Source organism: Lacerta agilis, chromosome 14, assembly GCF_009819535.1.
Source record: "Lacerta agilis isolate rLacAgi1 chromosome 14, rLacAgi1.pri, whole genome shotgun sequence".
NCBI lineage: Eukaryota > Metazoa > Chordata > Lepidosauria > Squamata > Lacertidae > Lacerta > Lacerta agilis.
Genome location: NC_046325.1, coordinates 31,133,124 through 31,147,970, shown reverse-complemented (window position 1 = coordinate 31,147,970; position 14,847 = coordinate 31,133,124). Strand labels below are relative to the sequence as shown.

At 44.7% G+C, this 14,847-nt stretch overlaps 1 protein-coding gene across 1 annotated transcript; it reads right to left on the bottom strand.

Moving 5' to 3' along the window:
• Positions 1–8,119: 8,119 nt before the first annotated feature.
• On the bottom strand, positions 8,120–14,579 carry PNPO (pyridoxamine 5'-phosphate oxidase). The gene is made up of 7 exons (XM_033170468.1): positions 14,424–14,579; positions 13,207–13,331; positions 12,990–13,089; positions 11,934–11,987; positions 10,612–10,740; positions 9,426–9,496; positions 8,120–9,083 (listed from the first exon to the last, which is right to left on the bottom strand). Exons 1-7 carry the CDS (start codon positions 14,547–14,549, stop codon positions 8,918–8,920), a joined length of 771 nt encoding a protein of 256 aa, XP_033026359.1. The 5' UTR covers positions 14,550–14,579; the 3' UTR covers positions 8,120–8,917.
• Between the last annotated feature and the right edge of the window lie 268 nt (positions 14,580–14,847).

Sequence of the window (14,847 nt, the reverse complement as noted above, 5' to 3'; positions counted from 1 at the left end):
CTCAGGCTTGGGTGCGAAGTGTCGCCCTCCGGGCCTCTTTATCTCACACTGTGAACTCTCCCCAAGTCACACCCCTCTGCCCTGGTGACACCCAGCACACCAGCCCTGCTCCACACCCTCTCTGAGTGCCTTTGCCTGGCTGGAACGTATCTCCGAACTGTAATGACACCTCTTGCTTGCCTTGATGAAGGAAGAGGAAATGTTTGTGTATATGTGAGTGGAAACCTCTGATCTTTGTGTTGCTGGAATGTAACCTAGTGTACAAAGTGGCCCACCCACTTTTGCCTATGGCCCCACCCATCACCCATGTGTTCTCCTACAAGTTTCTCCTAGAGGGAATGTGTCCCCAGGTTGAAGTAAGTTCCTCACCTCTGCCCTGTAGACCTTCCTTCTAACGTGTGGAATGTCTCACTAGCTTGAGTCGTCAGAAGCTGTTTTTTCTTATTTTCTTATTTGTCCACCTGCTTTATATACCACTTTTTGGGGCGCAACTGCTTCTTCAAGGCAGGGTACAAAATTTCAAAAAGTGCATTAATGATTAAAAAAAAATATGTCCAGTTAAAATGACACACTCCTTAAAATTGAACAATAGGAGGTGAAAACGTCAACAGCAATCAATAAAAAATGAAATGATTAATAAAAAGTAGATTGGAATAAAAATGGGTTTGTTTCTTAAGTTTCCAAAGATGGGGTCCTAAGGGAGAGAGTTCCAGAAATTCAAAGCCTATGACAAAAAGATCCTGCCTCTGGTACCAGCCGCTTCTCTGTGCATGACTTGTTTGGGGGATACATACAGAGAGACTGTTTGGTTCATATTTACTTCATAGCCTGATATCGAAGTTCAAGGGTCCTTGCTCAAAGTGGCGCCTAAATGCCAGCAAACATCCAATTCAATCCAAACCATATTAACTCAGTGAAGGAAAGGACTTCTGAAAATGACGGCAACACACATTGAATTCAAGGTTGTCCTTTTCCCACATTCAGTTCAGTTGCCTCCAGTCAGTCCCTGCCAAGGCTGTCTGGTAAGTCAGGTGAACACTTGCTGTGAAGAACTGTATTAATAACTCACCTATCAACCTCAGTTTATACTCATAAAAACCTACTGTTCTGCTGAACTTTGCACACTAGTTTCATTGAATTTCATCACAGTTTGTCTTCCTAACTGGCAAGAATTGCTTGCTGCAAAAAACCTGTCCCCACCGTTGCCCCATATATATTGGGTTTCAAAAGGAGAAACTTCTCCCACCCTCACACAACTCAACAGAAAGCATTAGGCCACATTGGCAAACACACATTGAAAGCACTCCGATACCACTTTGAATAGTCATGGCTTCCCCCAAAGAATTCTGGGGCTATCATTCGTTAAAGGTTCTGAGAGTTGTTAGGAAACCCTGTGAAGAGGGATTGGTTGTTAAACCACACTGGGAATTGTAGTTAATTATAGCGATGAGATTGTCTCTGAGCATACACAAAGTGTCTCCCTAGTAAGTAGTTGCATGCAAACACAGGCCAAGACAGGGTTGTGATCATAACATGAGAAGGAAACAATGTTATGTGATTTAAGGGAAGGGCTGATTTTACATGATTAAGATCAACAGCTAGGTTTTGACTACCTACAGTATTTTGAGCCAGTATGTTAGCTCTCCCCGACCAACTTTCATATCATCAGCCCCCAGACCTATCTATTCTTAGGAATCCCTGCTGCCCCCTAGTTCCTCTTCGTCTTCTTTCTCCCACTGACCTTTCATATTATTTAATTATTTAATATGATATAGCCTTCTCTTTAATTAATTTGTGATTATTCTGTGACAGCAGCACACCCAATGGCATGGGTGAGAGATGAGTTGTTTCCATGGTCAGCTCATCCTTAGACCTTGATTCCCCAATGCTATCAAAAGAGTGTAGTAGGTCAATTCCTCCTGGGACAAAAGAACTTACTGTGTTCTGTTTTGATAATAGATTCTAAGGACAGTGGCAGCTGCAGGAAATACAATCCCCTTTGGGCAGATTTGGGCAGGGTTGTACGTCCGAGAATTCAATACAGAGCACGTCCATACAATATAGCCTTTCTTTACACTGAAATGTCCCCATTTTATTTCTGTTTAGTTTCAAAGATGACCCCACCCAGCTGTGTGTGTGTGTTTCAAACAGGTTCTTTATGAAGCTATTCCTGATTTAGAGGCTACAAAAGGGTTTATTCAGTTACGTCCAGATGCATCTTCAATCCCCTCCATCTACCTTTATTTCCTCTTTGTGTTAGGGGCACAAAAAATATGAGGAGAAATGAACAGAGAGGCTTTTGTCTTATTTACAGCCCTTGTTTATAGCAGAAAGATACCTAACATATGAGGAAAACTCCCTGTAAACAGAATTAACCGTTCGGTTAATAAATGAATGATCCCTGATGCACTTCGAACAAGAGGTGTGCATGGATACTGCTCTCCCAACAACAGGAATGGCAGCATCAGGGGTACAAGGCACAACTCTGACTGAGAGCCAGTGTGGTGTAGTAGTTAAGAGCGGTAGACTTGTAATCTGGGGAACCGGGTTTGTGTCTCCGCTCCTCCACATGCAGCTGCTGGGTGACCTTGGGCTAGTCACACTTCTTTGAAGTCTTTCAGCCTCACTCACCTCACAGAGTGTTCATTGTGGGGGAGGAAGGGAAGGAGAATGTTAGCCACTTTGAGACTCCTTCGGGTGCGATAAAGCGGGATATCAAATCCAAACTCTTCTTCTTCTTCACTGGGATGTGTCATAATGCTTCATAGCTGAGCATCTGGTAACTACTACAAAATAAGAAACAACTCCTAAGCCAGTCCTCCACAACCTGGCATGCCCTCCTGCCTGGACCTTTTGGACTGCAACTGTACACACCATACATTTCCCTCCCAAAGGATCCTGGGAACTGTAGTTAAGGATGCTAGGGATCATAGCCCTGTGAGGGGTAAACTCCCATTCCCAGGACTCTTTCGAGGTGGGGATGTGCTTTAAAAGTGTGGCACGTATGCAGCTAAAAACTCCCATCATTCCTTCTCATTGGCCATGCCGGCTGGAGCTGATGGAAGTTGTAGGCCAAACTATCTGGAGGTTACCATTTTTGGGGAAGGCAGGACCATACCAACACATTGGTGCAACCTAAAAATTCTATACAGAAGGGTTTCTTCAAACTTTTTTGACCCCAGACGCATCCTGAAGCCCTCAAAAACATTAAAAATACAACCCTGTAAACAGAAAGTCAGCAGAGCAGGAAGACAGATCCAGCCCTTTGCCTGCTGTGGTGGATTTCTGTTTGAAGGAAGTTTTAACAGAGGGGCAATCACCTACCTGCAATCCAAAGTATTTTCAGCCCATTCTCTCTCTTCTGCACCACTCTTTGCATGTACTAGGCTTAATAACCAGGCATTTGTGGGTGTTGTGGTATGCATCATGCTATTGTACACAAGAATTTGAGGATCAGGGAAACACTGAAAATGAGTGTGTACCCCTGTGCCCTCAGCATGACACTGTCTTGCCTGGCAAATGGGCCTACTTGGGTGCTCACTCAAAGGATGACCTTGCAGTACAGAACCAATACATTTGTTACTCCATCTGTTTCTTATGCAGTTTGTATTCGGTGTCTGGGGAGAGACAGGGCCCCTTGCTACTGCTTGTCTTCCAGAAGCAGCAGAGAAAGCTTCTTTCTTCCTGGCTCTAGTCTGAACCACTAGCAGATGCTCCCAAACCTAAACCAAGGTATAGTCACAAGGCTTAACAGCTCTGTTTGAATGCAGGCATGAGATGCAAATCCTGGCGGAGAATTAAACTACCAGCTTCCTGTCCCTCTCCTCTGATATTAAGAGGCCCAGCATTTCCTCTTTGCAAATATCTCTCTGTGTAGATTGAAGGAGAAGCCAAGAGTCCTGCAGTTCTGCTCCAGGGTCCCAGCTAAGCAGGAAGCAAAATTAAGAGGCCCCCTCGAATGCCCAAGGGCAAAGGATAATCATCTTTGTGGCACATTTTTACAGTGTACCAGGTACTTTTACGTTGTTCACCTCATTATGCCCTCAGCTCAACCCTGGGAGGTAGAGGTTAGGCCCAAGGTTGTCTGGCTCAGCAGCAATCTGATGTGGAGTCTGCTACAATCAAATCCAGCACAGATTTGAACATCACATCACTACCCCTTTGTGATTTAATTGGCTTCTATAGGGCTCAAGTATCTCATTAGCAATGTACTTCAGAGCCCACTGACTTTGGCTACACCGCTGTTCACAAAGTGGGAACGTATTTATAACACATTTAACAGGGTGGGGGGGTGTGGAATCCAGACACTACATTTTTTCAGGAAGGAGAAAGCAAGACATACATATCAGTGCCCATTGTAGGCTTACTCAAAAGCAAACCTCATGTAGTTCAATGGGATTTACACCTAAATAAATGTGCCAATAGATGCAGCACAACCCTCTGTCAGAAATATGCAGAATGGCCTGACTGGTCTCTTAAGAGACCAATTATTACATGTCTATCCCACTTTTCCTGCAAAGACCTCAATGGTTCTCCCCTCTCCCAATTTTATCTTTACAACAATCTTGTGAGGTAGGTTAGCCTGAGAAATGGTGACTGGCTGAAGGTCATTAAGTGAGCTTCAAGGCTGGATGGGGATCTGAAGCCTGGTTCTCCAGGCCATAGTTAACAATTATGTGCACAACACTACATCGGTTCTCTTAAGATGTCACATCACTTTTTAGTAATAAAAGTATCCTACGTTTCTAAAACTTGATGCACTAAGGCTCAGTTTTACTGGAACCCACACCTTCCAACTTGGGACCTCTTTGCTAATTCACAAATGCACAAGCTATCTGTGCGTGATCAGAGACACTGTTCTCTTGCTTATTGCTTTGCATGGTTCAAGATATGCTTCTGTTCTCCAGGCACTGCAATGACAACGTGAAGCCTCAGGCTAAAACAAGGAAAGTGAAAGTTCAGGAGCATTCCAGAAAGGGGTGTTTCCAGGGGCGGGGGGCGGGCGGAGGGCTCTCCCAGGCTTTAGGGAATCCCATCATCAAACGTGAACTGCTCTGGGAGATCTTACCCCTCGATTAGCAAGCGAAGGAGCAATGACTGAAAAGGCAAATATGTGCCCGGAGCTGAGAGAGGGCAAAAGGTTATCAAGGATGCAGTTTCACTGGGACGCAACCCAATAATGAACACAGGGCAAACCGATACTGTACTTGACTTGGGCTGCACACCAGAGAAAAGCCCATGCTTAACTCCCCCTGGTGGAATGTAGAAGAACAGCATGCTTTTTGGAGGGTGGATGACAAGGTAAAAAACGAGAAGAGAAATCCAGTATTTCCACTTTTCACCCACTGTGCCTTATGTAATAAGGCCACAAACACAGGGGTTTCCCTTTGGAATTCCCTCCTTTCAGGCATTCCTCAGCTGAATCCAAACCTCTTTTACCAGTGCTCTTATGAGTTTCTTTGGAGACGTTTTTAAAGTTGCCAAGATTAATTGCTTGCTTTTGGCATATGATTTTCACCAACCGTAGGCAGTTATCACTTCCAATTTGTGAAGCATTTGCTCCTTAGCGCTTTCTCTTCTCCTAAAGATGTACTGCAAGGCAATGGGTACAGGTTTCCCCTCTGCGTTTACACCTGAAGTCTTTCTCATGAATGAGTATCGGTTTAGGATCAGTTTTCCTTCTCCTAGATGGGCTAACTTTCCAGGTTGATGAGCCACTTCTGCCCCTCACTAACTCAGCAAGGGCTTGAGACTCAATGGCTACCCTCACCTGGTTTAGCCAGCCAGTCAACACAATTTCCCAGGGTGTGGCCACTGTCGCACGCTGACAGTTCCAGGAGCCACAGGTGAGAGATGAGGGCAGAGTGGGGGGGGGGGACCAAAGATAGGCAAACTACCCCAAAAGGAGCATGACATGTCCCCCAGCAGAGCACTTCTGGAGGCAGGAAAGACGACACATTTTTTGGGGGGGAGGGAATCAGGACAGAAGTTAATATTAATCCATATTCACCTTCAACTATCATTCACCAGGCTGAACTTTTACTGTCCAAATGTACATAGGCACAGACTCAAAAGTTGGTACACAGCAGCACTTAAGACGCCTGACTGCCCAGACAGAGCAACAACAGGAATTATCAGGACAATATCCAGTGCTTTTAAGACCTTTACAAAGAACATTAACATAGCACCACACCCACAAGACATACACACACAAAAACAAAGCACATCTCTGACCCATTAGGATCAGTGACTAATGTATTTACTGCTGCACTTTGTCTACGGAAGAACCACAAAGCACATGTAAGTTGTCACACTGGGAGATAACACCTCAAGGCAGGAACAGGAGCTCCTTAAAATTAATGTTACTGAAATGGGGATTTCCTGCCTCTTTCCCACCGTACACCCTTCTGCTATGGATTAGGGAGGCCTGGCAAGTGATGTGGAAGGGCTGCAGTTGCAAGAGCTTGGTGGAAATAACCTCCCTCTTTAAATAAATGGAAGATCAACTTTGGATCCAGACTCTTTTATTGTCCCAGGGACTGTCAGGTAAGCATGGAATCTGATATCCAGGTCAGATTTCCACATCCCAAGTATCTCAGGCCTTTTTTGTTTTAAAGAGTTCCAACTTTTATAGATTGAAGGTCGGAAAGATGTGGGGGGGGGGGCAGTGAAATCAGAAGCAAAAAGGAAGGGAAGACAGAACAGAACATCCACCTGTCTTCCTCCCCATTAAGCCTTTCTAGTTTGTGGGGACATAGGAAACTGCCTTATACAAAGTCAGATCATTAGCCCATCTTGCTCAGTACTGTCCACGCTGACTGACAGCAGCTCTCTGCAATTTCAGCCAGACTGAATCTAGAATGTGGATGCAAAGTATATGTCAGGGGTCAGCAAACTTTTTCAGCAGGGGGCCAGTCCACTGTCCCTCAGACCTTGTGGGGGGCCAGACTATATTTTGAAAAAAAAATTGAACGAATTCCTATGCCCCACAAATAACTCAGAGATGCATTTTAAATAAAAGCACACATTCTACTCATGTAAAAACACCAGGCAGGCCCCACAAATAACCCAGAGATGCATTTTAAATGAAAGCATACATTCTACTCATGTAAAAACACGCTGATTCCTGGACCGTCCGCGGGCTGGATTTAGAAGGCGATTGGGCTGCATCTGGCCGCCAGGTCTTAGTTTGGGAACCCCTGGTATATGTGCTACCACAGCCCCACCCCTTTAAGCTCCTGAATTTATAGTCCTTTCACACCCTTGGTTGCAATTTTACAAGCACCTAATAAGTGCTGGTCTTTCCCCCTTCCACCACTCCCAGTCTTCACACCAGAATCCACATATGTGTGCCAATGTTGTTTTACTGCATTTTCTGCACTGGGCAGGCTGGACTGGATGACCTGGGAGGTCCCTTCCAACTCCATCTTGGTTGCCAATTTAACAGACCTCCCAATTTTCATTTTTGTTGGTTTCAGAATCCGGGTCCTCTTCAACACAGAGCACAAGCCTCTTCTAATCATGCCTGATACAGTGAATTCATAGAAACTGAACTAAGTCTATCTGCTCTATTCTAATGCAGAAGCACACAGGTGTATCTGCTAGCAACAGCATTAAGCCAGTCTGAAAAAGTCAAGAAGTTGTTTTAAACTGCTTTAAATATTGTGTTCTAATGTTGTAACTTACCCTGCGACCTTTGGCTGAAGGACAGGTTGTTATTTATTATTATTATTATTAATTATTATTATTATTAACAATGATCTCCCACCAGCACCTCAAAACTCTGGAAAGTATAGCTTATGGGGATTGAAAATCCCCAAGGTTCTATGCTTTGGGAGAAATGTTAGCTAAATGTGTGAATAGTTTAAAAATCTGCAGCGTAGTCATACCCTGAACATAAATATTGTTACCTCCAGGGCCCAAATATATAAGATGGGTAAAAGGAGATTAAACTTTTAGAAGACATCTGAAGGCAGCCCTGTACTGGGAAGTTTTTAATGTTTGATGTTTTATTATGTTTTTATATGTGTTGGAAGTAGCCTAGAATGGTTGTGGCAACCCAGCCAGATGGGCAGGGTGTAAATAATAAAATTATTAATTATTATTATTATTATTATTAGGCAGGTACCTTTTAACAGGGCTCAGAGACCCATGAGGGCCTCGCCCAGGCTGCAACCCAATTACAAGGAAAATTACTGAGGCTAAATAAAGTGCAGAGGATATATGTATGCCAACTTATTTCCCTGTTTCCTATGCATCTGTTGTCCAGATCTCGTGAGATTGCTAGTCAAACAAGCAACATCCTGAAACAGTGAGTTGCTGGCTCAGGTCCTTCTCTAGACCAGAATGAATGCTTGTACAGTTCAAGTAAAACATGCATTTTGAGAGACAGAGAGATTTGTGCTTCCTTAATGTGATATACTCTCAAGAATGACCAGCCCTAGAATGCTTAGTGCATATGCAAGAACGAGAATGCTGGTGGAATGGACAAACACACAAAATATTCAAGGACACTGATATCAGGGATTGTAGGAGCCAGTGCTGTTAGCAGGCCCAAAAATAAAAAAGAACAATTTCAAAATTAAAAAAGAATGGTCGGGATTGTGCTTTGTGTGTAGGAGGAAACCCCTTGCTACAGGTTTGTACTGCCCTTCTCCGCCAAGAATGTTAAGGCTGCTTCAACCTGCCTTTCTTCCAATGGTTTACACAGAGATTACCACCACTTTATCCTTACCAGCACCTTGTAAGGTAGGCTAGGCTGAGAGTTAGCAGCTGATTGAACAGCAAGGATTTCAATTCCTGGTCTCTCCAGTCTATGACTTCGTCCAGTGGTTCTTTGGGTGCTCTGTCTGAGAGGCAAGTGGGGGAACAAAGAATTTGGCACTTTAAAAAAAAGAGGGTGAACTCTACAAGCTTCTCAAGGAGACAACCTCTCGTAGATCCAGTTGGCCTCTCCTCTGTGGGTCATAGGTTTCAAGGGTGCACTGCTGTCTTGGAGGTACCGGAAAACAATGCGGTCATGCAAACGGTTTGTCTGGCCCTGCCAGAACTCTATGACTTTTGGCTTCAAGATGTAGCCTCCCCTGGAGGGGATAAAAGAGAGAGACAGATAAAGAGACTGAAAGAAAGAACCCTAAAACAACAAAGCACCAACTCGTCAATTGGTAATAGGGCTGTGTGAGCTATATAAATAAACCTCAGGGGGTGCGGAAATAAATCAAGAGGTTTAGCTACTCTCCAATCCCTGCTGTGGTGTTTGCCACAACCTATGTTCCTCAACTTCCTTTGGCTTGAGTTTATCCCATCCCAACCAGCCCAATCCACCACTGTAAAAAAGATCACAAGTTTCTGAAACCAACTTCATGAGAGGGGGGAAAACATACAGAAAACCAAATGGCCAGAATGCACACCGAGGCCTGACTCACCAATATGCTGGCTTAGGCACCTTAGCCTCTCGGTACACCTCTTCCAGCTCTGCGTTTTTCTTCCTTAAATACTAACAAGAAGAGGAAAAGGGCTGTGAAGCTTTTCGTCAAAAGGAAACTACCTGGGAGCTTGGTAACAACTCCAATCTGCTAGCTGATTTGGCCATGTAGAGAGGCTTGCGGATAATCTGCACTGTGTAAGGATGGCTAACGAGCATGTCGTTTGCTGAGAACTGGAGGGAGGGGATGCCAAGGGACAAGCTCAGTGGATAATGGGTGGTGTTAGAGCTAGTCTATTAATTTATTTGAAGGTGTTATATCCCACCTTCCAGTCAAATGATCTGCAAGGTGAGCTGTAATGATATATACCAGGAATCCCCAAAATTTTGGGGCCCAGGGACTCATATGGAAATCTAAGGAACTGCCATGGCCACACAAAAACCCCATTTCACAGAGGAAAGGCTGGTGATACTCAGACCCACCCCAAACAACAACAACAACAAAAACCAAACACCTATACCCTGATACCTATACCTATTATAGACAAATCTAAAAGTTATTTGTGTTAAAAATGGCTGTTAAGAACTCGAGCTCATCTACAACAAGTCAATACACACTAGATATTTACTGTAGTTGATGTAGTTGAGTTGGGGAACCTTTCTAGCCCTGTGGGACACACTGTCATCTCCTGCACGAAGTTTGAGCTGCCCATTTGTCAATCGCCTGAGCTTTTTTGACTGCAGGGGTCTTTGGAAACTGTTCTTAAATCACGACTTGCATAGCGCTTTGCACAGGGGGTATAGAGGCACTGCCATCAGAGAGCCTTCTGGCTGAGCCCTACCATTATCCAATGTCATATGAAATCATATCGGCTGAAATGGCCCGGCAAATCAAATGATGAAGCCCAGGGGCCAGACATTCCCCACCCCTATACTACAGGATGCCTATGTTACGGAGGAGCTTTCAACTTTTGTGCAGAACCATGTTTGAAATTGTTCTTCAATATCCCTGATGACGCGCAGTCCACCTTGAGAACCTTCTATGTTAAGTTTTTATACCCATTTACAGATTTTTTTTTTGTTACTGTGTCTGACAATGTAGACCCAGGCTCTCCAGCTTATTGTGAAAAGAAGGAACTCCCAAGGCGGGTTCAAAAAAGGGCAGCCCCAACACTGAAGCTCCTCACCTCTCTGTCCGCAATCACTGTGCTTTGATGACTCACTAGAGCCCCGATCTGGCTGCTCTTTGGACGCGTATAGAAGTACTTCTCCGATTCCTGCTCAGAAAGCTTCTCTACAGGGCCCTCAATCCGTACCTGAAAGCAATTCAGTTCAAAGCATGTGAAGCACAAGACCAGAGTGAGGATTTGCTAGTAAGGGGGCTTTGCTGTGTAGTTCAAATCATAGTTACCCCCAAGCTCCTCTCCAATATGGCGGGACTAACTGAGAAAAGAGAAGTGGGGTGGAGATGGAAAACTTAAATTTTTAAAACTTAATTGGACAATTCCAACTCTTCTGATTTGCTTCTGATTTCTGTGTGAAGCACTGCTCAAAAAAAGTCTCTTCCCCTTCCACATGTTGGAATTTCCCCAACCTACTTAATCTTGCATAGGCAAACATTCCCTCTTACTTCTTAAACCCATCAAATTGCCAAGTTAAAAATAGGCTCATTCCAAACTTTTCTATTCCATGCCATATTTTTGTCTTTTGTCCAGGAAACCAAATATGATGAATTAAGAGTTCTTTTCTCCCACCCTACACCTCCGGATGCCTGTGGCCCAGATGTGGCCCATAGCCTTGTTCCATCTAGTATGTTGCTTCTTGCCTTGCAGTGGCGGGAACAGCTGTCTATCATTAGATCTTAAGGGAGGAGGAATAGCAAACTCACACCCCACAGACTCTATGGCCTCTCTATGGCATAGAGAGATGGCCAGACAACACGACTTCTAGTCTCTATGGGAGTCTTTCCCATGGCCACATTTTAAGGTGCCCTGCTCATGTTGGTGGATCTCTGAGCTGGGAAAGGGAGCTGAAAGACAGTAGGGAGGAGGTGGCTGAAAGAACAAGACACACCGCAATGAATAGCAGCAGTTTCTGGTTCCAAAATTCAGACTTGCTACAAACCAGAGAGGATAACTACAGTACACCCTCCGAGCTGTTCCAAAGGGATTATTTGAATTTCACTAGATACAAGAGCTGAAGCAAACTCAAGTACCGACCCTTCAATCCCTTCCATACTTGAGATCAGAGTTCAGCATCTTCCACAGAACAGGCCAGAGAGGAAGAGCCTCCAGCTACAGCAAGATCATGCCCTTGTCCATCTGTTCAAGCCCTGGCTACATATAGTAAGACTCAGAGTATATAAGCAGCAACTGGGAAAATGAAAACGAGCAGCCATGACAAAAGTTCCCTGAAGCTCCTCTTATCATGTCACCCAACCCATGTATTACAGAGGTTTCCAGTTTGACTACAGGACTTCTTTTCAGTAGATGCAGAGAAGACAGTTTACCTGGCGATTGAGGGGCTCCCAGTAGAAGACCATGGAAGCAAATGGATTTGAATCCTGCAAATGGTGAGGAAAAACAGCAGTGAAAAGAAAGTTGCCGTGTCCGCTGACTAAGGCTGTGTACATATCATGTATTCAAAGCATGTGACTTCCTACAAAGAATCATGGGAACTGTAGTTTGTGGGGAATTGTAGCTGTGCGAGAGGTAGTGTTCCCTGCATTCTCTGGAGGTGGGGGAAAGTGCTTTAAACATATGGTGTCTACACAGAGACACCTGGATTCCCTAAGCTTAGAAGGCAAGGATGATCTGGAAGGAGGTTCTTAGACTGAAGAGTTTTTTTTGTCATATTTTTCTTTTCAGTCAGCCTCTCTCTCTCTGCTCCTTGCTGCTTGAATTGTCTATTTGCAGAAGGAAGAGGAATTTGTACTCATAACCCTTTGGCTGGCCCAGTTTAGCTCAGTGTCACCTGTTGCTGAGCTGCCAAAAACTGAGACGCCATAGATCGCTTCTATGAGACTTCCAGTTCCTCCTCAGTAGCTTGCATAGGTGCTTATGTATGTTCTCACAGCAAAACGGAAGGAGAATAGGCAAAATAGGCAAATATTTGCAACTTTCATTACTTTACATAATTGATATTGGTCACAAAATGTAGATATCCTAAAGGATTGTTGCTGTTTCACTTAAAAAAAGAAGATGCCTGGATTCAAAGTACAGTCATACCTCATGTTACGTACACTGTGGAATGTGTACGTTCGGATTACGCACCACGGTGACCCGGAAGTAACGAAACGTGTTACTTCCGGGTTCGGCGATTCGCGCATGCGCAGACGCATCAAATGACACCACGCGCATGTGCAGAAGCGCCGAATCGCGTCACACACGTGCGCAGACGTGGCGCTTCATGATACGGATGTCACGGGTTACGAATAGGGCTCTGGAGCGGATCCCGTTCGTAACCAGAGGTACCACTGTATCGGCTCCACAGAAGTAAATCTGAGGTGCCAGTTTACAAAGGTTCAACTTCTCTCCGATAATCTTTCTGTGTAAGTAGCACTCACCAGCTCTCTTCCTTTCCGGCTCTCATGGTTAGTGAAGAAGCGAAAGCCTTCCTGGCTAAACCCCTTCAAAAGCAGCATCCGAGCAGAAGGTCGTCCATCTCTGGGAAGGGATAAACACAGCTTGTAGATAGGCAAATTATCTCTTCTCTACTTTGGCCCCGGGTCCCCCAAACCCATAAAGCAACAAGAATACAAGCCACCAGGCAATGATTCCTACCTAGTACAGGTGGCCAAGCACATGGCATTGACTTCCCCGATAGATGGGCACTTCATAGCTTCTTCAAACCATACAGAGAACTGCTTAATAGGGTTAAGGGAGGTCAGATGTTTCTCCTCAAAGGCCTGGGATGGCAACAAAAAACATCCACATTTTAGCAGGTGGCTGCACCGTTTGATGCCAGTTGTTCTCCCCTTTCAGTCACACACCTATCACTTCTCATTTCCAAAATGTGGTCAGTATGTCATATCCTACTGCTTCTCCCTCACTTATTGTGTTCTTGTAAATTCACCAACCCTTTCCATTCCTCCTTCCCTCCTTTTGATATTCCCCAAATGTTCCATCATCCCCCCAACCTTCATGATTCCATAATCATCACCTGACCCTTTCCTCTAAACCTGCCTGCATCTATCAACTGACACATCCACCCAGCCTTTTGGACCCAGTCTCATAGTGCTTAATTTGAAGCAAAAGCTCTCTACCTTGTCTCTTAATATTTGCTTTAGATGCCTTGGGTGGATTCCAGCCTAAATTAGATGTGAAGCCATGACTAATGTAAGCCCCAGTGATTTCAAAGGGATTCTAAATGCAATTTCAACTTGATCTAACCCCTTGTTTACAGCTTCAAATGTCGAGGAGATTCTATTATTAGTTTATTTGCAAATTTAGTAAGAAGGAAAAGGAAAGAAGAAAGAAAATTGGAAAAAGAGAAGAGGAAAAAATAAAAACAGCAAATGATAATATGCCAATAATGATACACTACACTGCAGGTACGTACAGTAACCATCAGTATACAAATTTTAACAGAAGCCCTTTAGATGTCCACACAGACATCCAACTGAAATTGACGCCTATATCTATATGAAATAGGTTAGATTCAAATACAAAATGGGTAGTGAGGCCCTCAGACCATTGTGTAATAGATAGTGGGCATTTATTCTTCCACAACTCTCTTATACCTCCAGCATCTGTTTGTGTTAAGACAAGTGAGCGTCTCTATATATGCTCAGCCACTCTGTATATGCTCAGAAACAACACCTTTACTGTATTACTACGCTACGATTCTTTTCGGAGCGAAAGTCAAACTGCAAGGCTAAGCGCTGACCCAAGAAACGCAGTGCACTCTGCACAAGCGCAGAGGCACTCTGCCCTTCAGCATTCCCCGGCCCCGAAACTAGTGCAAAAACATTTTCTGAGATTTAATGCTGCTCCCTCACCTCTTCGTCCCCCCTGTAGTCTTTCCGAAGGTGCGTCAGATCCATGGCACGAAACGATTTCCCCGCTTGGCTTGAACCACGAAACCCCAAAGGACGCGACCCCAGGCGCCCTGCGCGGCTCAACATCAAAATATCCCTTTTGCCCCCTTGCAGTGCGCACGCGCGGAAAAGAGCGACGCGGGCGGAAGTAGCTCGTGTCTTCTCCGCTAACCTCAGAGGCCGGGAGGAAACGAGGTCTCAAGCGCCCAATCAGAAACGAAGCGAGAGCCCCTATTTCCCTCCACTTCGGCCCTTCTTCGACCACAGCAAATCAAGAGCACGAAACGACAAAGTCACCACCAATCAGAAGGTAGAAGGCGTCCCTCGTAAACCAATGGAAAGCGACTTGCCTGTAACATCGCGAAGGGGAAACGCGGTCGTAAGC